The sequence below is a fragment of the Triturus cristatus genome, chromosome 5_1, assembly GCF_964204655.1.
Source record: "Triturus cristatus chromosome 5_1, aTriCri1.1, whole genome shotgun sequence".
NCBI classification, from domain to species: domain Eukaryota; kingdom Metazoa; phylum Chordata; class Amphibia; order Caudata; family Salamandridae; genus Triturus; species Triturus cristatus.
In genome coordinates, this window is record NC_140587.1 from 757,917,277 (window position 1) to 757,942,048 (window position 24,772).

Genomic DNA, 24,772 nt, shown 5'->3' on the forward strand with positions numbered 1-24,772 from the left:
ATTGTGTAAATGTTGGAGCTGGGCAAGGACCAGAACTGCAGGCCATTTCATCTCTGCGTTGGATGCTGAGGCCTATTCCCATTCTGATCAGAGCATTTGGTTTGGTTCCTGCTGTATTACGATTTACAAGGTGGACGTTTATAGCCATTGGCCCTCATGGACGAATGTTGCGCATGAGGCTAAAGGGCCCCTCTGGACACACTCTTGGGTGGCTGCTAGAGTGCTGCTTACGTACCATTACAAATTGGTCCACAGTAATGGCTGGCACGTTGATCAGTTAAAGGAAAGGGGCCCCGGGTGGCAGCAGGGATAACAGCTGCCTCTACGGCTACCACACAACATTTGTTAATAGTTGCTGTAGGGGTTTTGTTTTACTTAGGTTTTACTGAACAGAAATGAGAATAAACACTGGCCCTACTGCCTAGCAGCTGGTTGCGCTCACTGTTTGAAAGCTGATATGGTACATCATGATTTCTGGGATGAATGTTGCGGTCAGTGCTCGCGGCCTTTGTTCACTTGCATACGCTTGGCATATTTGTTGCCTTTCTTTTAACTACACTAACAGGAGGTGCTGTAGGAAGAAGTGACTTCTTGCTTCGTCATTTTAGTTGAGTGTTAACTTGAAAAACATCTGAGATGCTTGGTGTAGGATACTGGGTTATTGGTTGAGGAGGTTGGAAGCCCCTCTCAGGCAACAGCCACAGTCCTTGTCAGGGTGAACCACAAAAGTCACTAAGTTAACCTGTGTTTTACCCCCTGATAGCTTTGTACAAAAGCAGTCAGGCTTAACTTAGAGGCAATGTGTAAAGTATTTATGCAGCACACAAACAGTAATAAAGTGAAAATATAGAACAAGAAAAATCACAAACCAATTAAAAATATCGGGGATACATTTTGATTAGTAAAATGACACCAAAACAAATTGAATCCAATCAAGTGGAACCAGAGTTTGGATTTTAGAATCTTTTTAGTGCAAAATAGCGCCAAAAATATCAAAGTGTCAACGAGGGTTATCTGGTCACACATGTCTGGGGCACAGTCAAAAGTTAAGGCAGACTGTAAAGGAGCGCAAGTTGGATACATGAGATGGATTGGGCCAGTTCTCGGCTTGCCTTCGGAGTTAAAAGACATTCTGTGTTCCTAAGAAGTTAGAAGTTCAGTGACAAAAAGCAGCAGGTGGTGTCTGAAGAGGAGGAATTGTCATTGGGGAGCTGCTGGATGAAGTCGCAGTGAAGTATTTTACCTTTGGATTTTGTCACTTCTTTGGAAGTCAAAAAGCTGTAGTGGGATGAAGCTGCAGGCTATATCCGAAGAGGGCTCCACAAGACCAGATACCTTCACCGAAAAGCTCAGCTTAGAACATAGCAGGAGCTAACTGGTGATGCTCCTTAGACAGATCAACTGGCAGGTAGGCCCCAGTCTTTTGTCATTTCTCATGCCACTTCTTAATTTTTTAAGACATGTGCCAATCAGGTGTAGGGCAATTTTACAATGTTTTAGGAAGAGAGCAAAAGCCCTTTAACACTATTTGGTCCTTATGCCAACAAAAATGAATTTCAGAAAACAAGAGGGATGAATGCAAAATGTTTGGGGGAAGACTACACTACGGATCTCGGGTATAACACTTGGACAGGTATTGTTGTAGGACAAACTCTTAGGAACTAAAGAAACGTCTTGAGGTCCTAATAATTCTTGTTCCAAGGTACATAACAAGGTTGCTTTGGGCCCTCATGTTGAAAAAGGAAAATGGCTACCCTTACCTTTATAAGAGTCTTATAGGAATCAAAAGGATGCAGTGGCTCCCTTACACCCCAGGGCCCTGGCGCTACTTAACTTGCAATGCTAATGATTGATAAATGCTGCATCCACAATAGCTTCTGAGCACAGTAGAAAATGTTTCTGTGGTACAACACGTAATGCTAATTATATAAAGTGATAGGTGCGACTTCTGCCTTGTTTTATAATGTACCAGCATCCATGATTATAATGTATAGTCTTTTATAGCCTAAAACAGAAATCAAAATTAACTAAAGAGTCCCTTAAAGAATTTTTATTATCGGAATCTTTGCAAGATTAAAAAAGTGGGGACTTCGTGGGAAATAATGTTACAAGAGGTCAAACTCTAGTCAACACTGCCATTTATGTATGCTCTAAATAGGGTGGATAGCACATCTGCCAACCTGTAAATAACACTAAAATTCATTGTGTATCATAGTGGTTGCTTTTGATCTACATAGTCTTAGTGCCCAGCAGGGCCGGACTGGCCATAGCGGGCAATGGGCATTTCCCTAGTGGGCCGGAGGGTTGGGGGCCGGTTTTGTGCCGCTGGGGGCAAGTTTTGTCACTGGGAGGCGGTTTTGCAGCAGTGCTGCAATATCACCCCCCCGTAGCAAAAGCAGGGGCGGTGCTTTTTGATAAGCACCCCCCCCCCCTCCCCCCCCCCCCTTCCATTGCCGGTCAAGCAGCAATCTGCCAGGGCTGGTTGCTGTTCCCAGTGCTGCCCTGGTGCCCCTCCAGCCTTGCATGCCAGATCCAGCATTAGAGGAACCCTACATATAAGTCTGTAATAGCAACATGGGCTTTGACCTGCGCCCTCATAATTGTTTGCTTGCAGAGAGCAGAGTCTGAGTGGTATTTCAATTATTTGCTTAAGCCACAAATTGATTATGTAGGGACCCTGACTCTTACCCCACCTAGCCTTTTTGGAATCTCTGGCATGTGGCTTGAATTGTAAACTTGAAGTAACAACGCTGCACCACATGTTTAGAGGTAGTTTTAAAAGCAATTTCCTTTTGCGTTATCTGCCGTTTTCATGCTTTACTACTCAGAGACTAATTTTGTTTTCATCGTTAAGATATCTCTGCCATGCTTTGGTGTACGTCTATTCCCTCTTCAGATAATTGCCGCTGTAACACCTGTTTTGCGAGCTGCATTATCATGTACTCAGTGTACTTTGTGAGCATAGCGGTATTCTTCATTTCCAGTCCCTTTCCTTGTTTTGTAATTATCGCTTCCTCCTCAGCACAAAACCCCTTCTACGTGACTTGTGTTCTCGCCTCTCTCTCCAGTCTTTTCAGCATGACTGATGTAGCTTCTTCCACGTCTTAAAACCCAAATGATGGCCCCGTAGGTGCACCATAACTGCAGCGCCGGACTCGCCGTAGCGGGCATCGGGTGTTTCCCAGGAGGCTGGAAGGGTGAGGGACGGCTTTGCAGCAGTGGGGGTTGGTTTTGTTACTGTGGGGGGGAGATTTTGCAGCAAAGCTGCAATATCGGTACCTGGAAAAGCGGCAGTGCTTCTCACTTGCACCCCCCACCGTCCAGGGGATGTTTCGACAAAATAGCCCGGGTTACTTTGGGTTTCCAGTCTAACCCTGCATAACAGACTGGTGAGGTAAGTGAGTGCCATTTTACGGTGAATCTTAATACACAAGATTCAGTATTTGTACATTTCCCTCCTGCTGGTGAGGGAAGAGGTGTGGCTCCGCGGCCAGGGAGAATGACGCTGGAATCTGGGGCTCACGGTTCGATCCTCGGCACCGGCGGCAGGTCAGCCCAGCACCATGTGACTCTGGGCAATAGCTTGCTTAATCTTCCCTACGGCCCCCAGCGCCGGGAGGCCTTCAGGTAGCTGATTGTGCTTTACAAATACTGGATTTACTCAGCAGACTAGGCCCAAGCTGTGGCTGGAAATACACACGCGGACTATGTTAACATTCATGGCCAACCCTCCGGGAACCTTCATATAGAGGCTCATCTATTGCTTGACTGAGGCTGCCTCAAGCATAGCTCTCCACAACCAGTCTAGATAATCATGCGGCGTGAACTCTGATCCCTGGTGCACCAACGATAGACATCCCAGCTGAGCTAAGGGCAGTATTCTGTAGCTGGACCTTTTACTTTCAAATACTCTGCTTGTTTAATCTCTTAATTGAATATTCTGCTGTACAACAGTTGTTAAATCTATTGGCTGTGAATTTCACTTTCACAAATGGATTGGGCAGCCTCTTTTCCAATTACTATCGGCTGCCACCTTTTCAGAGAGCAGAAAATAATTAGTTTTGATTGAATGGCTTTGTTACCTCCAGCAGCATGTTTTATTTTAATTTTCTACTTTCATGTGCTTTCAATTTTCACATGGACTTTCACAAATGTAGTCTACCCTCTGAGTAAACAGAGGAAGCTGGAGGAGCAATTCAATTGGAGAGGGGAAGTCAAAGAAAGATAATGGACGGTACATAGAGCTATGTCACTCAAATGTAGTCATCCTCAAACAGACATTTTAGCAATAGTCATAAAGGTGATATTGTACATGTGCTGGATTTCCAAATTACAACTAAATTACGTCTATTATACCTATTTTTTTCTTTCACCTACATCTCCTTGCATTGTTTCTGTATACTACAAATACCGTTTCATATTTACCGCCATTGCTCTTCATCTGTTTTTGTGTGTTCCACTCATCTTGCCTCTTTTTATTCGGCTCGATTTCCACAATTATCCTCGGCGTTTTCCTGCTTCTTGTTCTTACTACATGTGATGTTACCTGGTGATGCTGGTCTACTGCAGGCAGGGCCGGACTGGCCGTAGCGGGCACTGGGCATTTCCCCGGTGGGCCGGAGGCGTGGGGGCCGGTTTTCTGGCCGTGGAGGCCGGTTTTGTCACTGGGGGCCGGTTTTGCATTAGTGCTGCAATATCGGCCCCCAATAACAAAAGCGAAAGCTGTGGTTTTACTAGGACGCCCCACCCCAGCTTCCATGCTGGTTGAGCAGCAATCTGCCGGGCTGGTTGCTGTCCTAGTCCGGCCCTGGCTGCAGGAATCTTATCAGTAGGTTGGTGAAAGCAGGAAGTTTGCATTCTTTTAATGCTTTTCTTCTTTCATCTAATGACATACACTTCCCAGTCCAAATGTTTTGAGCTTTGTCTAGGTATGTTCCATTACCCAAGCAGAATGCTTTTTAACAACTAATGAAAAATACGTTTTTTGAAGTACAACATATCAGTGTTTGGTAATATTTCTAAAACTGCAATCTTATTTTTTAGGAGAATGACCACAGATCCCCCTTCTTCAAATGAAGCCACTCCTTGCAAGCATTTACCCCTTTATGAGGCTGCCCTGCTGTTAATGGTTATTTGTTTTTCACGTTTTACCTTATTTACATCTTCACTGTAGATTATTGATACTTTTTTCACTCCTTTGCTCTTGCTGCCTGAATTTCATTCCCCTTAAACATTCTTAATCAGTGGTATCCAATAGATGCAAATCCAGACTAAGCAATAACTATGCAAAGAATTTCCATTCAGACCCTCATTGTGAATGACCCAGTAAATTGCAAGCCCTGAGTAAAGCACCGCTTTGCAAGGGATTCACATTGATCAGTCTGACAGAATTTACTGCACCCGGTAATTACCAGTTACAATAAAGTCTGAGCCCGAAATTTAATTTGATAAATTAAACAGGTGAAACATGCCTGCAAAATTTAGAGAGACATGCAGATCTTGGTGAAAGCACCAAACTGTGCATCTTAGTCCCCATTTGGATGAGGAAAACTCTTAACAGAAGGTATTTTCTAGCCAGTCAATTATCGAGGGTATCCAAGTTAATTAGACCGATATATAGCATATACCTCACTGTGTCACTTGTGTGACGACCTAAGAAATTTGGTGGTACATTTGGTGGCTATCCTTAAAACCTGTCCTCTGGACTTCTTTATCACTGCACACCTATGTATACATTCACTCCTCTAATCTGCGTGGTGACCAAGTCAGTAAACCAACTTGATTCGTTCAACTGCTATCTCATCAAGGGACACTGCCGGTTTAACTTTCTTCTAATTGCCCAGAACACTGAGACAATTATTTGCTATCTCATCAATGTTCATTTAAAAATGATTTTAATTTTTTGTGTCCTTACTTCATATTAACCGTCTTTAAAGTAGCCGATCATGTTCAGCTGTCTTTAAACTCATCCAAAGTGGAATTTGATAGAAGCCAACAGAACTGACGCTTGTTGAATTACCTACCCTACCACCCCTATAGAACCATCTCTATAGGACGTTGTCACAATGACTAAATTATGTCTTCAGTGATGTCTTTAATTATGTAATTTAAGTTGTCATCAGTGATGTCATCAATTAGCCATTTAATGTATCATGAGTAATATAATGTGTTAGATCTTAAACAGTACATGACGGGCACAAGTTCTAGTTAGTTCACTAAACTATAATTAGCGAATGCAATTGTTTTTTTTAAATGTTTAAACGTTAGTTTATATCTTATTTAAACACATAACTATAGAGTCACTTTTACCCTTGCATTTTTTCAGTGAATTTCTGTTTTTTTTGTAAGGCAAGCTAAGATTTTATTACCCTACTTAACTCTAACGTCATTTAACTTTTTTTAAATACTGTTTTTTTTTAACGTAATGGAAGATCTCATTACAATATCTAACTATAACGTCACTTCACCCTTTGAAATTTTCAATGCATTTCTGTGTTATTTTAAATCATAAAAAGCCAAAGCCCCTGCTGTACACAGCCTTTGGACGTGTGCAGGGGGAGGTTAGATTCATGGCCTGGCCTCTGGCCAGGCCTGAACTCAATACCTCTGTGGGAGACCAACCGCATCTGGGCACAGGGTTGTTGAGCTCAGGTCCTGATGTCTGGTCACACCCTGTGGCCAATCCACATTAAAAGAAAAAATGATGTGGGTATTGTAGCACTCCGACTGTACACACTGCTCACGCTTCACCTCCATGGTATCATAGTACAATGCAAACTTCCTCAAGGAAACTTGCTTGGCCCTGTGGTACCATGGGGTGACGCTTGAGCAGTGGCTCCCGCTGGAATGCCACAGTACCTCAAGAGAGGGCTGCTTTGGTACCAGTGGGAGTACTGCAGCACCCCCAGACCAATGCTTTTTTTATTATAGCCCCTGACGGTTCCTCTGGGCTCCCCACCCCAATAGTGCCTGTGGCTCAGAGTGCCTGTCACCTGCTCCTTTTATTAGGTATCTTTTAACTTTTTCAGGAATATCAATCACATTTTAGCCTGTGCACTACTAACTAAAATATAACACCCCTGTCTTCCTATCAGGGCTCTAATTGACCGGGAGCCACAGATATCTTTTAACAGTGGTGTAAAAGTGATAAGAGAGTGACTCCTGTATTTTGTTCACCATGTCCATGATTGGTTAGAAGATAAGTCTGCTTTCCTTTTAATATATTTCCATGCTTGGTTGGAGCACGAGGCCACCTTCTCTTTATGGTGCCCTCTAGCGGTGAGGCAACAGACCAGCCTGCTTCCTACCATGTATTCTGGTAATTAGGACGCAAAATGTCCAGCTTTTTACCACGTCATCTTTGGTGAAAAACACAGGCTTTCGATTTTTACGAGTCTTATTATTAATTAGAAGACAACACATTGCTTTTACTATGCCCATTAGAGGTAGAACAAGAATAGTTCCTGAGATTGCTGTGAGATTACCGGTTAGAAGATGAGCTCTCCTTCTTTTTACCATGTCCCTTTCCATGTAGGGAACACAGCCATATTTTACCATGCTGACTTTCGGTTCTGTAGACAGAGCCTCCTGATTTTTATCATGCCTGCTGTGGTTACAAGACAGAGCCTCCCACTTCCTACCATGTCTGGTGTTGGTTAGAAGATGTAGCCTTATTCTTTGCACCATGTCTGCTGTTGGTTAGAAGAGGGGGCCTCCTTCCTTTCACCATGTCTTTGTTGGTTTACGGTTCAAACCCCTTTATCAATTTTCATAAACAGGCAATGTAGCAATGCAAGGCCTTGGCCCATCAGCAGTATTCTTGTTACAAAATTTGTGAACAATCCAAACATAACCCCCATTTCCCACCCACACCAAGGGCCAAAGCAGTAGAAATGGATTAAGATAGCTATCTCAAGAGCTCAACCTTTGTTGGTTGAGAGGCAATGTCTCCTGCCATACCCACTACTTATCAGAGGAGAGTGCAGCCTCCCATCTTTCAGAACACAGGCCTCACTGGTAGATCCATCAATTTACTGTTGTTGGTTTGTGAGTGAGTCTTGACATTTGAACAAGCGTGACGTTGTGTTAGCCTGTCGCGTAGAACCTTAAGAGCCCCTGTAAATGAACATACATGCATCATTTCGATCCCATAAAACAAATTCCCAAGCATAAGCCGAACAGTCCATCACTAACCTATGAAGGTAAATGGTACCTCAAATAACAACCACAGTCTCAGCCAACATCCTGGGCGGGAGCCTGCTAGGCAAACACTGCTAAGCACAGCACTATGGCCTCTGATGAAAGTGCCAATCAGGTAAATGCAGTCTTGGCTTGAAGCTCGCTGGCCCTCATGATGAATGTGCATGTTTATGATAAACAGACAGCCTATGTATTGATATAAAGGCCTGTTATATACATTTCTGCACAGCAAGAGGGGCTTAAAAGTGCAATGTAAGCCTAAAGCTGTTGCACTTCAAAGAAAACTATTTCACCATGAGTATGTTGACACTGAGCCATGTCTACGGATATCAGCTCCAGTTTGGTGCACGTTAGTAACTAAAGTAACTTATAGGGCTGCCATAAGAATGCATTTATGCTGTTTACAATGTCCATTTTCTCCAAGCATGCCTTGCTGTTATGTTATATATTTGGTGCCCCCCCCCCCGCAGTCACAGATTGAGGTTTCTGCAATAGTTAGATTTTTGCTGCTTAATTTGTTGTCAACCATGTCCCTGCTTTGTCTAGTTCAATTTGACAAAATTGTGTTCTTCCATGAATGTCTCACAGGCCTAGGTTTGAAAACAAAGCCCGAGCTCCCCCTGCCCACTGGTATCCAGATGTCCTCAGATTGTTGTTAGATGGAATGGTGGCCTAAACACAGGCATATGATTCTCCAAGGCATAAAACTTGCCTTCAGTGCCCCTGAATGTTTCCTCTGCCCTGTTCCAGTGTTCTCTACAAGTCTGTTTTTCGGAGTCATAGCTGCCAGGAATGTTACTGTAGTTGTTGTGTTGCTGGATGGAAGTTCCAAGGAATACTGTGACAGTGTGTGCCTCTTTCTTCCCTTTCTATTCTAGATGAAGGACTGAATCACGAGTGCAAACTGTGCAGTCAGACATTCGATTCACCAGCCAAGCTCCAGTGCCACCTGATCGAGCACAGTTTTGAAGGAATGGGCGGCACCTTCAAGTGCCCGGTGTGTTTTACAGGTACGCAAAGCAATGCTCCCATTTATGCTAAGCGCCAGGTATCCGAACAGTTTACATTTGGTTCTTCACAGATCTGCATGTAAAAAAGAGATGTTTCTAAAGTAGCCATGCTGTGGTGGTGATATATCGGGCTGTAATGGAGAAACCTTGCAATGGTGCAAAAACATGTTACATCAATTTGCTCCATTTTTCTCCTTGTGTAACGCGTACTGGTGCAAAACAATTGCTAGTCCTTTTCACAAAACAATATTTTCACCAGGGCAAAAATGGAGAAAAAAGACTGACTTTCATATGATTCATTTCAAATGTGCAATACCAGGTTTAGGCAAGAAATCTATAACATGAATCTCCTTTTTGAAAAAACAGTGCAAATCGGTTTTGCACTTTTTTTTGCTATATATGTAATAAAACTAAACTGAGTAATTGATCGCTACAATTTTTATAATGTAAGTTCAGGAAAACTAATTTGAAATCAGTTTGAAATGATTTTTGCCCTGGTGGAAATGCTCAGTTTGTAGCCAACATAGGGGCCTATGCATCAACAATGCCATTTGCGATTCCTTATTAGCGAAAAATAAGGAATCGCTAATAAGGAATAGCAAAAGGCTATGCATGTAGGAATCGCTATTCAAATAGCGATTCCTTAATATTCCTTATTACCGAATCGGTAATACCGAATCGGTAATAAGGAATACCTACCCATTCATTCCTATGGGCTTGGAGGCCCATAGGAATGAATGTAAAGCCATTCTGTATTAGCGATTCGGTATTACCGAATCGCTAATAGCGGGAGCACTTTCAAGGGTGCCAGGGTGTCAAAAGGACACCCTGTTGCACCCCTGAAAATGATATGTGCACATATGTTGCACACACACATGCTCTAAGGGCATGTGTGTGCGCAACATGAAACTTTGAAAAATGCACAAAAGTGCATTTTTCAAAGTTTTTGCAAATTACCATGCAGTTCATCTTCATGGTAATTTGCTCCCCCTATTAGCGAAATCGCTAATTTTTTAACTTTGATGCATTGCATTTAAGGAATCTCACTTTGGGATTCCTTAAATGCTATCGCTATTTAAGGAATCGGTATTTAAGGAATCCCTATTTAAAGAATCGCTATTTAAGGATTCCTTAAATAGCGATTTCTGCTTTTGGGTTGATGCATTGGGATTGGGTATTTTTTACTTAATACCGGGAGCTAATAAGGAATCGGTATTTTACCGACTGGATTTGGGCTTGATGCATGAGGCTGATAGTTTGCTAATTTCCATATTATACACATAGTAAAATACTGCAAATGTTTTTACACTGTGTCTTTCACCACTACATTTTTTGTGCCAAGGTCTTTTGTCTGTCTTAATAACTCCTAAACACATTTATGAATAAAATAATAAAGTCTTGAATTTTAAGGTATTTTTAGTTATTGTTGTAGAGCACTGTTCGAAACCCACGAGGTCAGTCTCCTTTACATGCAAAAAAGATTTCCTTTAAAAAAAGATTTAACTTTTTTTAGTTTTTTTGAGTTATATTATCTCCATGTCCATTCAGAAACACCTTTTCTAGTAGGGGTCTTTCAGTACATTGATACTTTTTTTTGAAAATTCCTTTGAATACGAAACTGGGGTACCCCGAAATTTTAACTATTTGCCAGCTCCCATAAAGCGCATCAGGGCTACTGATCTGATGATAATAAGTCAGCTGCAGGAAAGTCAGAGCAGGAATTCGTACGTGCCTGCTAGGTAAGTGACAGTTTACAGCTTCAATATGTAAAGCATGTTACCAGGTGTTTGGGCACTTCTCTCTGTATGTGCTTATGTCTCTTATACTCTTAAGTTGCTTCCTCTGAAACTCTTAACGTGGCTAATTCAGAAAACACTTTTTCCACCTTAGTAAAGGGCTGACTCTTGACTCTTGCTTGAGTTTTGTGGTAAAGTTTGCATTATTTGAAAGCATGAAGAGCCCACAAGAAACAAGAACAAGAACATCCGGTCCGGCTGCACATACTGGTTCTTTACAATTGTACTAACATTGACTCTAACCCATCCAGCAGCGGCTCCTCCGTAATGGCGGAGGAGCGTCGCCCCTCCGGCTCAGCCAGCAGCTGAAAAAGAAAACGATATTGTTTTATTTTTCAGCTGCTGGCTGAGCCAGCGTGTGTAGGGAGCGGCGGGGCTGGGCCATGGGAGGAAGGAGACATTAAGTGGACGGTCTGTTTGGCCGGCCGTTTTAAGCTGGCCAAACCGACATGCGCAGTTAGGTCTCTCCAACCTAGCTGTATTACACAGACGGGTTGGAGAAACAGCACAGACTCCCTGTGCCAGAGCGAGGGGTAATCCTGTTGCTGCTCTCGTGCAGCATGTGAGCAGTGCAGGGATTGCACAGGACGTCTCTGATTCTGTCCCAGGCGCTCCGAGCAGAGGAGCTCCGAGGTGGCAAAAGCAGCATCAGGTAAGTTTTTTTTTAATAATTCCCCTCCCCCACACCCCCCATCCAGATCCCTCCACCCACCCCACCACTGTTTAAATGCATCAGCCGCCTCTGAATCCATACCCCATTCCTAATATTGCCCGCCCCAACAGTCTAGCCTCCCTCCTTTCTTTAACATCAAAACCCCCAAAATGTTTATAAATTAACCACTACTATTCTTCCAACACATTTCACCACAGTTTGTTTTGTAGCCTGTCCACCCTTAGGCAGGCTTTCTCTGTTTCGTTCTCTTTACTCGTCATCCTCCCTACTCCTCCTTGTAAACCCAGCCTGGTCTCCCCTTGACTTAACGTGAGCAATCACCATATATAAAATAAATCTAATAATTCCCTAATCCACTCTGCCTGTGTCCATCCTGACTTACTCTTTTCTGTGGGTGTGTGGTGGATTTTCAATATATGTGCTCAAGCGTGTGCATTCCCATGGTGCAATGATACACATACTCTATCCACCATCCCTCATCATCTTAACAATGTTCTCCGTGTTGCAAGGGTGTCATGCCCACCAGCGTAGGGTCCTCCTTGTGTGTGGTGGTTGGAATTTGCAAACTTATTTGTAATCATGTTGTGATATTGGTTGGTTCATCACGTTGTGCTGCATAAATGGCCAAGTCTCTACCGGGTCATGTCCCACAGCAGTTGCCGTTTCTCACTGTGCGTATAATCCGCAGCACCCATCCACATCACATTGCGAGACCGGTGATATCCACACCCATATGCAAACTGTAGGGCTTAATTTGAGCCGGTGGTTTCCGGTGCTCGGCACCAGCACTTAATTGACTGCACGGGCACTTATGACACTCTGCCACATGGTGGGCTGTTTGTTTCATTTAGAGTGAGCGCAACAACAGTTGTTTACTAATTCAATAAACATTAGAAATGACTAATACCTGACACCCATGCTAATCTTATAGCTTTCGGGGGCCTGTAATTGTCTGAACTGTAACACTTGTAGGAGTGTGATGGTTAGTAGCTGCTTTGCCTTTGTCGTTGGTAGCGGTAGCAGGGGCAATGCGTGGTGTAGGATGCAGTGGCCTCCTGATGACGGCCCTGGCACTTAATTATTTACAAATTAAGCATTGGGAAACTGAGTGCTTCATTCCCACTGAGTCGAAAAAATGTAAACCAAAAACGCATGCATGGGGTTGACGCCTCATCTTGGTTTTATGATAGCACAGATGGATGAATCTGGGTATTATTCAAAACAAATGGCTCACGCATTTAAAAGCCCAGATGAAAGGGCTGCTGGTAATTAAACATTCTGTTCCATCTGATCAGTGAGACTTTCAAGTAAATTGTTTTACAGCATTACACTGTAAATCTTAAGCACTTACTAAGTGCCATTAATGTTTAATTATATTTTTGGACCCCCAAAAAGGCACACTTCTGTGGCGAAGCTGAAGCACTGAAAGATGTGCTCGACTTGTAAGATATGCTGCCAGGCTTGGTTTGGCGATATTACATCTCTTTATGGCCGTGGCCAGCACAGGTGAAACTATGGGTGGATTGGGAACAGTCTTTCACAAGTGAGTAGCTGTCAATGGTGCGGTAGCACCAGGGCCAGTGGGTGTAAGAGGTCTTCTGCACCACAGGTAAAGGGACATTTTACTATCCCATGATATGGCGGGGACCCATATTCACAGCGTGCACTAAGGCCCATGGCACTCAAGCTACGCCACTGGCGAGCCCAGGTTATCACCAGTCGCAGCTTGTGCAGGTAAGCGCGGTGGGGCGGGGGGCAGGGCGGGGCTGGGGGTGTGACTAATGACAGAATAGGGAAAATAAAATGAATAAATAAATAAAACCCCTTACCTTGCACTCGCCGCATCACTGAATCGGCAATGCAGCGAGCACAAGGTTAGTGGTTTTATTTATTTATTTTATCATCCCTAGTCCGTCGTTTGTCACTTTCACACCCCTCCCCCGCCCACCACCCCACCACGCTTATAAGCATGGGCCACCACTAGTTATCACACCTTATGATGGGAGTGAGCTGTCCCACTCCTTCCTGACAGACGGCGGACAGTGTGTGAACATTTTTAGCTATCATCTACCCCATGAGCTGTTGGGTCTCTAATTCTAGTTTTTACCATATTATTCCCGTATTTACCATCACAGGGACTGTCTGACATCTCTCTGCAACAGGAAAATGCAGAGGTGCCTTGCCTATGTGCTGATTTGCTCAGCTTTAGAATATGCTCCCATTAAAGCGCCCCATACATATTTGAGGCTTATTTATAAGCTCCTTCGTCACTGGTGCATCACTTTTTGTGACTCTCTGATGGCGCATGAGCCTGCTCCATATTTACCAGGCATCACTAAGCCACCTTTTTTGGCTTAATTCTGCCTTGTAAATGTTGTTCTCTTTAACATAGTTTTCTGTGTTAAATGGGTGTGCAATGGGTGTTGCTGGGGGCATTTCCAGCAATATCCATGGCTTTTTGACACTGACTGAGATTTAAAAGAAATCGTAACTCTCAGGCAGCTCCAAAAAAGTACACCTCCCCAGGGGAGGTGTAAGGGAGGCACAACGAGGAGAAATATCTTTATTGCTCCAAGTTTTTCCACTTTCTATGTGTGCTGCATTCTGGAGGAAAAAGCCTCTTGTGATTGTTTTTGTGCAGGAAGGTTTCCCTTCCTGCACAAAAACTAATCATCCCCGCAACGTAGGCACCCTTGCACCATAGTGCAAAGGTGCCTACGTTGGTGCACGGCAGCCCATAGTGCATCAGCGCTGGGGGTAAAGGACAGGAATGTGCTGTTACGGTGCATTCCTGCTCTTTTATTTTGCCGTAGGCAAGTGCAGAAGGAAGGCCTAGACACATAAATGAGGCCCTTGGTGTGTAACGTGTAAAATCTTTGAAGTAATTCACACGTTCTACAAACTACGAAAGAGCAAGCACTTGCTCAACGGGTTTGTACAAGAGGCCATCATAGTGTTTATTAGTGGTTTTATTTACCTTTTTAGGTCTGGCTATAGATAGTTGTTTATCAGATGTTATGTTATTAATTCTAAAATATACATATAGGGGCACATGCATCATTGCTTTTAGCGGTCGCAAAGGGGCAGATTAGCAGAATCTGCCCCTTTGCGACCGCAATTTTTGCATTTGGGATGCATCATCCCAAATGCAAAAATCGATATTGAAGTAATCACAAAATTGTGATTACTTAAATTGCTATCGCATTTAGGGAATCGCAAATTGTGATTCCCTAAATGCAATGCAACAACAAAAAATTGTGATTTTGCTATTAAGAAATGCATATTACCATCAACTTTAAGTTGATGGTATTTTGCGCAAACTTTGAAAAATGCGCAAAAGTGCATTTTTCAAAGTTACATGTTACACACACATGCCCTTGGGGCATGTATGTGCGCAACATGGGTGTACATAACAATTTCAGGGGTGCAACAGGGTGTCCTTTTGGCACTCTTGAAATTGCATGCGCAATTTGCGAGTACCAATGGAGTAGTTGCAAATTGCGCATGCAATTCCCATTGATACCTATGGGCCTCTAGGGAATCAATTCCTTAATTGCGAGTCGCAATTTGCGAGTCGCAATTAAGGAATTTTAAGGAATCGTATTTTTTTTGCAAATCCTTCATGCATTGCATTTTGTGATTTCTAAATAGCGAATCGGTAAAATTCGCTATTTAGAAATCGCAAAATGCGGTCTTGATGCATGTGCCCCATACTGGGCTCAGGGGAGTATTACTCTCTCAACACATGCTATTGGCACATCATTCCACTTGCTATACAGTGTTTCAGTGCAAAGCATGAGGAATTATTTTACACCTGAAAAATATGCTTTGTCATTGCATATTCAAGTATTTATCTCAAACATACAGTTTATAAAGAAGCAAATATTATGGGGATTTTTTGTGTACTGCAGTAAATTTGTTTTAAAAATGTTTTTGGTATTCTCATGACATTTATCATCACTAGCATTGCCATTACCACTGCTACTAGTTCAACCACGATTACCATGACCACCACCATTACTGTTACCTCCACCAACACCACTGGCATTACCACCATGATCATCACCACTATTATTGCTGGCATTATCATTACAACTTCCATTACCACCACCACTACAATTGCTATGATTACCATTGTTATCACTACTATGAACTCCATCATTACCAACACTTCCACTATTGACATCATTACCAGCATTACCTCAACTTGCATTACCACTGCCACCATTACTAGCACCATTACATTTGTGAATGCCTGTGTTTGCATTCTTTACCACAAAAAAAGCAGGTTAGTTGACATTGTCAAAACTTAACTTTGAACTTGTGAAGACACACTGCAGAGCTGTTTTGTAAGGTATGTGGGAACAAATTCATTTGTGCTTGCGGTGGGCAATTTCTTCCGTAATGTCAGGGACATCAATAGTAAAACATTGGCCCACAACCACAAGACAATAATACAGGCCCACAAATGTAAATTGATACTTGTATAGCGCACTACTCACCCGCAAGGGTCTCAAGGCGCTTGTACGAATACCGCTGTGGAACCCATCCTGGCTTTCCCTGTGAGGCGTCCACTCCTGGGCACCCCCAAGGTGGAGGCCAGGCATCCTTAGCGTTGTGGGGGCAGTTGTGGAGATTAAGCAAGCTATTGCCCAGAGTTGCAGAGTGGGACTCCATGATTGGAATGGCACCGAGGCGAGAATTATCAGGTCCGTGGAATTTTTGAGCCCAAGACCCGCCGAGGCAGGGAATTGAACCCTAGTCCCGGGCTAGACCTCTGCATCAGGGTCTGCCGCTCTAATCATTGAGCCACACTTCTCCACCAAACAAACAAACAACACACAAAAGGTCCCACGAACTAACTTTCCAGACCAGCCCATCGGGCAGTGCCAGTCCGACCCTGTCTGGCCTCACCGTACTTACTTGGTCTCTCCCTGTCAAAAGCTCTGCTGGCCTAAACACTCAAAGTTCTTTTCCTGAGCCTTTGTTTTTTACTCTGGCTTTAGGTCGTCAGCATTCTAGGCCTATTTCTGGGATCTCTGAATGCATATTTTGACCTCTTGTCCTACCACACTGACTGCAGGCCCTTGTTTTCCTGTGCTTCTTCTCATCACTCTGGCTCCAGAGCCTGACTCTCTCACTCTTAGTCAGACTATAGTGCGCGTATTGCATTAGCTTTATTTACCTTTAACACCCAAAGCAAAATGAGACTTGACTCTCTCCCACATTACACTGCCTGGTCTCTCTTAATTTATCTTCTATATTGTCTGTCATCTCTTAATTTCTTTATGCAAGTGTCTCACTTCCTCTGGATTTTGTTTCAAGCACTCAATTTTCTAATAAGCACGTATATGATTGGCTACCGTTGGGGAATTTCCTCCTGTGTGTAGTGGCAAACACCATACAAATTGAATATTTAATTCCCCTACAGAGCTTAATTTACTAGTTATTGTTTTTCTTTACTGAGTATACTTTAAATATTGTGTTTTAAGGGGGGGGCACAACTGATAAAATGATTGCTAAATGTTCATGGTGAAACTCCGTCCTGGCGCACTGGATCCCACCCCACACTTTATAAGTCTCCTGGAAAGGGTTTTTGCCATCCCTATGGTTGCTGGCACAGTTCAACGTGTGACTGCTATTAACAATATTTTGCATGGTTGCTTTTATTTGGCAATACACCCCTAAGAGCATTTCAGCATCTCAGACTTGTCAGCAAATCAGAATGGGGTTACTTACAACTGCCCCAAACATACCAGCAGTTTCACAGCCATGACTCAATCTCAAAATCTTACATTTTTCCTCTACCCATTCTGCTATGCGTGCGTTTGCTGACTCTTGCGTCTTTAGCTTTATGTTCTCTTCCAGAGGTTCCAGTTTGGGCTACTGCAGTCATCGCAATCCCAAATTTCTGCTTGCATAGGCCATGTGTGCGTTGTGAATGGTGCACTGGTCACCCAATGAACAACTGGATGACACCGGGCTAAAGGAGATTTTGCACGGTTTAAAATACAATTTTGCTGTATAATTAAAAATCAGGTTTTCACTGCAAGGCATGGATATGTGAGAGCAGATACATTAATACATATTGGATAAGCCATGCCAGGCCTCTCCTGTGCTCAGAACATAACACCTGACGACATTTGCAACTTGACAAGACCTCCGCAGGCATCCCTTCCACCATCACAATGAGCTAATGAACCCGCTTCTCCACCCCACCTTTGCCCACTCTCCCCCTTAGCACAAGAGGTGCATACTTTAACAAGCCAAAAGGTTTCTCCTATTCAAAATCTATTGGCTTTGTCAATGTTTTTTACATTTTGCACAGCAGTGGAGCCTTTGTGCAACATGGCTTATCAAAAAACATTCTACAGCCAGCATTGTCCCCGTCACAACACTTTCTTTTTACTTTAACCCCTTCGATGCGAGTGACGGAGCGGTTCCGTCATGCGCGTCGGTTGCGCTGTGCGCATGACGGAACCACTCCGTCACGGCCCCGCCCGCGCACGGAACCTTCAGCACGGCGCGGTAATCCGCGCCGCGCTGAAGGGGTTAAAACATGTTGCACAGCTGCTCAACTGCAGTGCAACACGTAAAAAAATGACAAAGCCAATACATGTCACATAGGTGCAAACTATTGGCTTTGCCAATGCTTGTTTAAAGAGTGAAGTCATGGGAGGACCCTCTTTGTCGAGGAGGTAGAGCCATGCCACATGCTTCTGCTGTCTCCCGTTTATGAGGTAAGCGTGTTCTGTTTACTTATGTGTATTGCAATGTGAAATGACGTAGAGGAGTTTGATTCATGTATGTATGGGCTCTAGTCTGCCATGGGACCTAAGTACCATGCTGGAAGTAATACTTTTTAAATATGGCCTCCCAGTCTGTTCCTCTTTATACCGCCTTGTTTCTTTTGGGTGTTAAAATTAACATCTGTCTGAGAGGGTTGTTTTCATAAGGCAGATGTAGTGTTTTGAGTACTTGCTTAACTCTGTTAGGGATAGACTTAGGATCTCCACATCTATTTTCATAGATTTTCTGTGACATTGTCATTCTTGAGGCCATGCGTACTTTGGGCCCAAATCATTAAGGTATTTTCAAGCATAAACACATATTCACAGCCAAATATACTTCAGATACACATTTTAAGAATTCAGCAAAAGTATTCCTGGTAGGCAGAAATGGTTTTACTACTGTGGATTTGTTCACCACGAGTACAGAGAAATTTGCAGGTGTAAATCTCATGTAAGGGGTTAGAAATGGGCCATACAAGGTGTGGTTTGCTTTGTAAGTGTCATAACACCCACAGACTTGTATGTTTGTCTGCATTTGCAAACTAAAATCAGACTTTTCCCTCAATGGAAATGGTTGTAAAATTACCACAGTCAAAGAAGGCTCGAGTAACTACTGACTACCCTCAGGGCATAGGGGAAGCGCTTTCTCCTCATGGAGAAACGTTTACCCATGAGTAATATAAAAAAAAAAAAAGAAATTTGCTTTTGCACATTCAGATGTCGCCTCGCTGGACAGAATTGTACACTGTCAACAGTTCCGCACAGGGGGAATAGACCACTTACAAAAGTCACGTAAGATGTGCAATTGTACACTTGCCAATTGTGGCTTTCAAAGCATGATATTACACCTGTTTTATGAAAGACAATAAAGTGTAAAAGTTAATTCAGGTGAAGTGGAAGGACTCTGCCCTCAATTTCACACTTTTCTACAGGTTTTGGTCGCATTATACATTTTTCACACTTACATGCTAATGAATTACGAGACATACTTAATTTATGTAAATATATAAACATAGTTTATGCATGGCGCAAATTACTCATTTTTGTTATTCTGCGTTAATTGGTTCCTCAATACTTTCAAACCTATTCGTTTTTTGAACACTGTACACTGATTTCTCTGCCATGCACATAACACCCTGCATTACAGCTTTTGTTTTACAAAAAGTCAAATTGACACCATGTATAATGGCTTCTGGAACCTCATAATGAGGCAAGTTTAGCACCATTTTCCTTGTTGTCCTAATGAGAATCGCTGCACATTACCAATCAACCTTAGTAAGAAATAACCAGTCAAAAGAATCAAAATATTGTTGATATCTCATAGAAATTTGGACATAAAGATACTCTGCAAATTTTTCTAAATTTCTAATCCTTTTCACTTTCCTTAACATCAGCAGGTAATAGGAAATAGGTTAAAATCATGTTATTATGAGATGAATCGGTGTCTGGCCAAGCATCTTTAATCAAATAATCGCTTTCATATCCAGATGACTATTCTACAAATATTGTTTTAGATCACAGTACCACGGATCCACAAGAAGTCAGTGCTACTAACCCAAACCCTACTTCTGACATAGACAATTTAATTATTAATTATTAATATTATATCTACCATTTAAACTGTTACTCAATTTAGTGCCTTGTTTCCTAGTCAATCATTTTTAAAAATATATATTTTTATTTGCATTTTCAACCAATACAGAGCAACCAACATGTCATTCTTGCGCCCAAATACACCCCCACCCGTAACCCACAGCAGGATCTCCATGTCATGTCCCAAAACGCAAGCCGGCTCTGCCGCCGGTGACTCATTCGGTAACCTACTTCCCCCTCCACAAAAACCCTAGTCAATCATTTTGAACGTTTATATTATTGTAACTTTCCCTATGTAGTCAAAGGTGATCTGAAGTATACAAAAATATGTCTACTATTAACTGTGTCTGCACTTCTTGACCACAGTGTTCTGCCAAGATTGACTGAGAGAGTTTTCTAGTGTGAGCACTACCAAGCAAATAACTCTTTGTTTTACTTTTTTATGCGTTGGCAACAGGAGTTACCACATCCCGTCACCAATGATGGATCAGTTACATCTGGTGCTCTTACCCGCCTCTACTGCCCTCCACATTTCAAATTAATTAAAACTAAACAGTAAAGAAGGAAGTTCACCATTTGATCTACTCTTGCCAAGGTTAAGGAGTTACAGAAATGTTTTGATACCTCTACCCCGCTGGGTGTTTACCCAGCATCACTCCCCAAACAAATGTTTCAAGTAAGTAAATCCTCTCTTTGAATGCATGCCGTGCTTTGCTAAGAGGTGTGACAACTTATTAATTTAGCTCTGCTTACATACAGAGCCGGAAGAATGCTGGAATCATGAAATGTTTTCACCCCTTAGCACTTAAAACAGCCTTTTGCCCTTTTCATACTAAACAACGTTTCAAAATCCCACCGCGTATTTGGAGCAAATTAGGCGAACATACTATGGTATTGCCGCTGCAAATACGCTCTTTATCGAGAAATAACTCTACTCCTCAATTTGATTCAGATGAACTGAAGTCAAGAAACACCTTTCTTTTGAATGGATCCATTAGGACTAATTCCAGCGAGGATCTGTGCAGAAAGATCTTTATAAACTGGTTTCCTCCATGAGATGGTCCTGTTCATGGTATATTGATTATTAGCAGAAACGCAGGATCTAATGTAGAACCTACTCTGTTAACGAGCACATCATTCTAGTTCCAGTACAAAGCCACTCTTAATAGAATAGAAAGAAATCAAATTTGATATCCACAACATAGCTGCAAATATGTAATGAGTGTATGCATCACTAAAGCCTTCGAGACTATATCTTTGTATGGGAGATTTTAAAAGAGTGTTAAAGCAAAAGAGCAGCTGCACTTTAAGGAAGAAAAGAAGGGAAGTATCGCTGAGCTTCCAAACAACTTTAAATTCCTTAGATTGAGTTAGGTCTGCCACAGCTGCTAATTCTATAGTACCCTTTGTCCTATCTGCCAACTTCCAAATGAATTTCACCGAATGAGGAGGGGGTGGGGCCTTGAAAATGTGCTGGGCCTCCTTCTGAGATAATACCTAAGAGGCAATCTGCCCCTCACTAGCCCCCCCCCCCACAGTCTCCCCAAAAAACAAAGGGTTATTGAGGCTGTTCCGATGTCCAGGAGTGATTTCACATCTCTTAATGGACATAAGCGGCTTTCTGCCTCCAAGAAAAAGCTGAAAATCCACTGTTTACAGTGGGTTTCAGCTCGTTTTGGGTGCCACCGTGCGATTTTGTCTCTTCACCGGGTGACTGTGTTAAGGGAGACGAAATTCTATGACGCACAGTGGCACCGTGGGAGGTGGCAGGTGGCAGGTGTGCTGTATTGCCAATGGAAGGACATCTATTGCAACTCCTGGATCAAGGCTCACAGGTTTTCTTTCATCACTCACTCCTGCAAACAATCAGCGAGTGGTATTCCCTATCAATCGAAAGGTATTCTAGCTTCTAACTGACACACAATTTAGCAGGAAGTGTTTTTTCTCTGAGCATGACATAAGAAACTACTCAAAATATTTGATGGTAAACAAAAAACACTAGGATCCAGTGTCCCATATTGAGCCTGGGGAAAACCAACCCCTTTGTAAAGTAAAACAATATCAAACCCACACTGACCTGGGATACTCTTTGCTCTGAACCAAGGGAGTGAGGCTTTCTAGAGGTCCTCAAAGAAGTGCACTTTCATATATCATCCATCGACCTAACCAAGATACTAAGGGGTGTTGTTGTTTTCTTACCTAGGAGTTCTATAACCAACACAGCTCCATGCAAATACCACAAATATGTTTCAGATGTGCTATCACCTATGTTTCTTCAGTACTGCAGTGAATCTGGAACAGAGTATGTGCACCTTTGATCTCATCTAAACTCTTCTTTGATCCTCTTTTGGTGGGTCAATGACTATATTAATATTTAAGGAGTCCACTTTGTCATTTGCATCAAATTTAGCAGCAGTGTCAAGTGTCTGAGTTGATCTGGCCACAAGCATCCCATCCACCAGCACAAGCTACCATCAGGTTCTTGCTTTTATCTCTACAAGGAGCACGTCCTTACACCGCACTCACATATGGTGTATATATGGAATGATCACAATTAGGAAATGTTCTTTTCATGTGTAGCTCCAACATTTTATTTCAAAAACCATTAACATCTTACTTAGTTTGAAACGCTCATACAAGTACATCTCTAGATACTAAAAAAGAGTTTTCAGTACAATACACTATCTCCCCACAATTCAAGTTACAATCATTCCAGCCAAACCACTCTTCCTGGTTCATTTCGTCTCTCACAAACAAGAAACAAGAAAAGCTCTAAGTACAGTATAGAAGGAAACAACATTAGTGCCCCCAGATTATATTTTGTGCTCGAGTCTGATTGAACGCTAGTCAAACTAGCACAAGGAATCTATAATAAAGCTAATTAAGCAAAAGGCCAATGGATGTTCATAAAGATCATCCCTTTCTTGACCTTCACATAAAACCTGCATGCCCATTCTTACTCCTTTTTCAACCTAGAGCCACTCTTCAAAATCTGCATTTAGGGAATCTTCGAAAATATTCATGGAAATTGCATCTTCCCTAGATCCTGCTTGTCTCGGATTTCTAAACCTATAAGGGAAGCTTATTTTTTATCAGCCTCGTGCCCATCTGGAGCGGTCCCAATCCAAACCCCTTGATCAGTGTCAGTGAAGACCCTAAACACAGCCTCCTGGGAGTAATGGCTGTTAACCCCTTCGCTGCGGCGGGAATTCCGCCGCAGCGCTGGGGGGTGCGGGGGGGCAGCGCGGTGGCACTGTGCTCATGACGGAGCCATTCGGTCATGAGCCACGGTTGAGCTGTGCTCATGACGGAGCGGTTCCGTCATGACTCCGCCCAGTTGCGTTGTCCCCCCGCACAGGCGGGGAAACAGCGCCGCGTGGGCGGAGCGGCCGCCAACGGTCGTGGCATGACGGAACCGCTCCGTCATGACCACATGGCAACCGTGGCTCATGACGGAGCGGTTCCGTCATGAGCGGGGAAGGGGTTAAAGAGAGACACAGCTCTTTGCTGCCTAACTGATCAGCATGCAGTATGTGACATAAGGGTTGTCGGCTGTGTATCATTCATCAAGCAAGTCGCCATGCCCTGCGCTCCCCCGGCTTACAGTAGTTTGACTACTTTCGTACCAGCATTCATACCTTACATTAAGGTAGGTCCCTTCAAATGAGACAATTGCACGTGTCCAAAGTCCTAAACAGATACTCTATGTACTGAGGGGCTTTAAATATATACTGCCTTACATTTTCCATGATGAGGGGTCTGTGTGTGAGCTGCCCATCTAGCATGAGAAACAAATAATGGACGGAATGCTAGACAATGCAACCATTCACCCCCAGTCACAAGGACCTGGGTTAAATTCATCATTCTTTTGCTCACCACACCACTCCAGTTTGGACCCATCAGTTGTTCTTTTTGCATTTATCACCCCCGAGTGGGACGGGTATGCCCAGACGTGGGTCCGGCATGCCCAGACGTGGGTCCCAGGCTCTCCATGCCAGTGGAGTCAAGCTATCCTGGCTGATGAGGGCTGAAAGCCCGAAACCCGTCCTAGGATGCTTGTTTCCAGTCCAGGGAGGACCTGGCCTGGCAGTTCGGGCTGGACTGTTCCCATTGGGCGCAGGGTCATGACTGATTTTCATATGGCTGGGTCCAAACTGGAATGGCAAGGTGAACAAAGAAAACGATGGATTTATGCCCAGATCTCTGTACTGGGGTGAATGTATAACATTGTTCTTCATTCTGTCCATCAATTGTTCTTTTAGCATCTAGCATGTGTCATTCATCTTTTATGTGTTATCGCCCAACCAGTTCTGTTCTCCCTGCTGACACAGAGCCAAACTTTAGGATCACCAAGAAGAGAAGTATTCACAGTCCCCTTCATTGATTCACACAGCAACAAACCTGGGTGTTATAGTAACAGTGCCCTGAGGACTCAAACACCCAACTATTCTGGCATCTGTAAGATCCCCATCATACAGAAGTGGCCAGTAACTGCTTCCATCAACTGTCCCCAGTGGTTCACTGGGATTGCCATACCCAAGGCAGCTGGGTTTAACTGGACCAGAACTATGCAGTCTGAATGACTGTAGACTTCAAAACAGAACACAGAAGCCAGGAAATCTTTACAATGGTTCCTGATAAGAGGCAGGGACGACATTAAAGTTGCATGACAAGCCCTCTACCTCATTTCCAAAGGGTCAGGATAGCCTC

The 24,772-nt window shown here is 43.2% G+C and overlaps 1 protein-coding gene across 5 annotated transcripts in view; it reads left to right on the forward strand.

Moving 5' to 3' along the window:
- Nucleotides 1–24,772, forward strand: part of ZNF521 (zinc finger protein 521) — a 685,278-nt gene that overhangs the window by 545,967 nt on the left and 114,539 nt on the right. For all 5 annotated transcript variants that reach the window (XM_085605733.1, XM_085605734.1, XM_085605738.1 and 2 more), the window contains one exon: nt 9,078–9,209. In XM_085605733.1, coding sequence (XP_085461859.1) covers nt 9,078–9,209 — 132 coding nt within the window. The remainder of the gene's footprint in view (nt 1–9,077; nt 9,210–24,772) is intronic.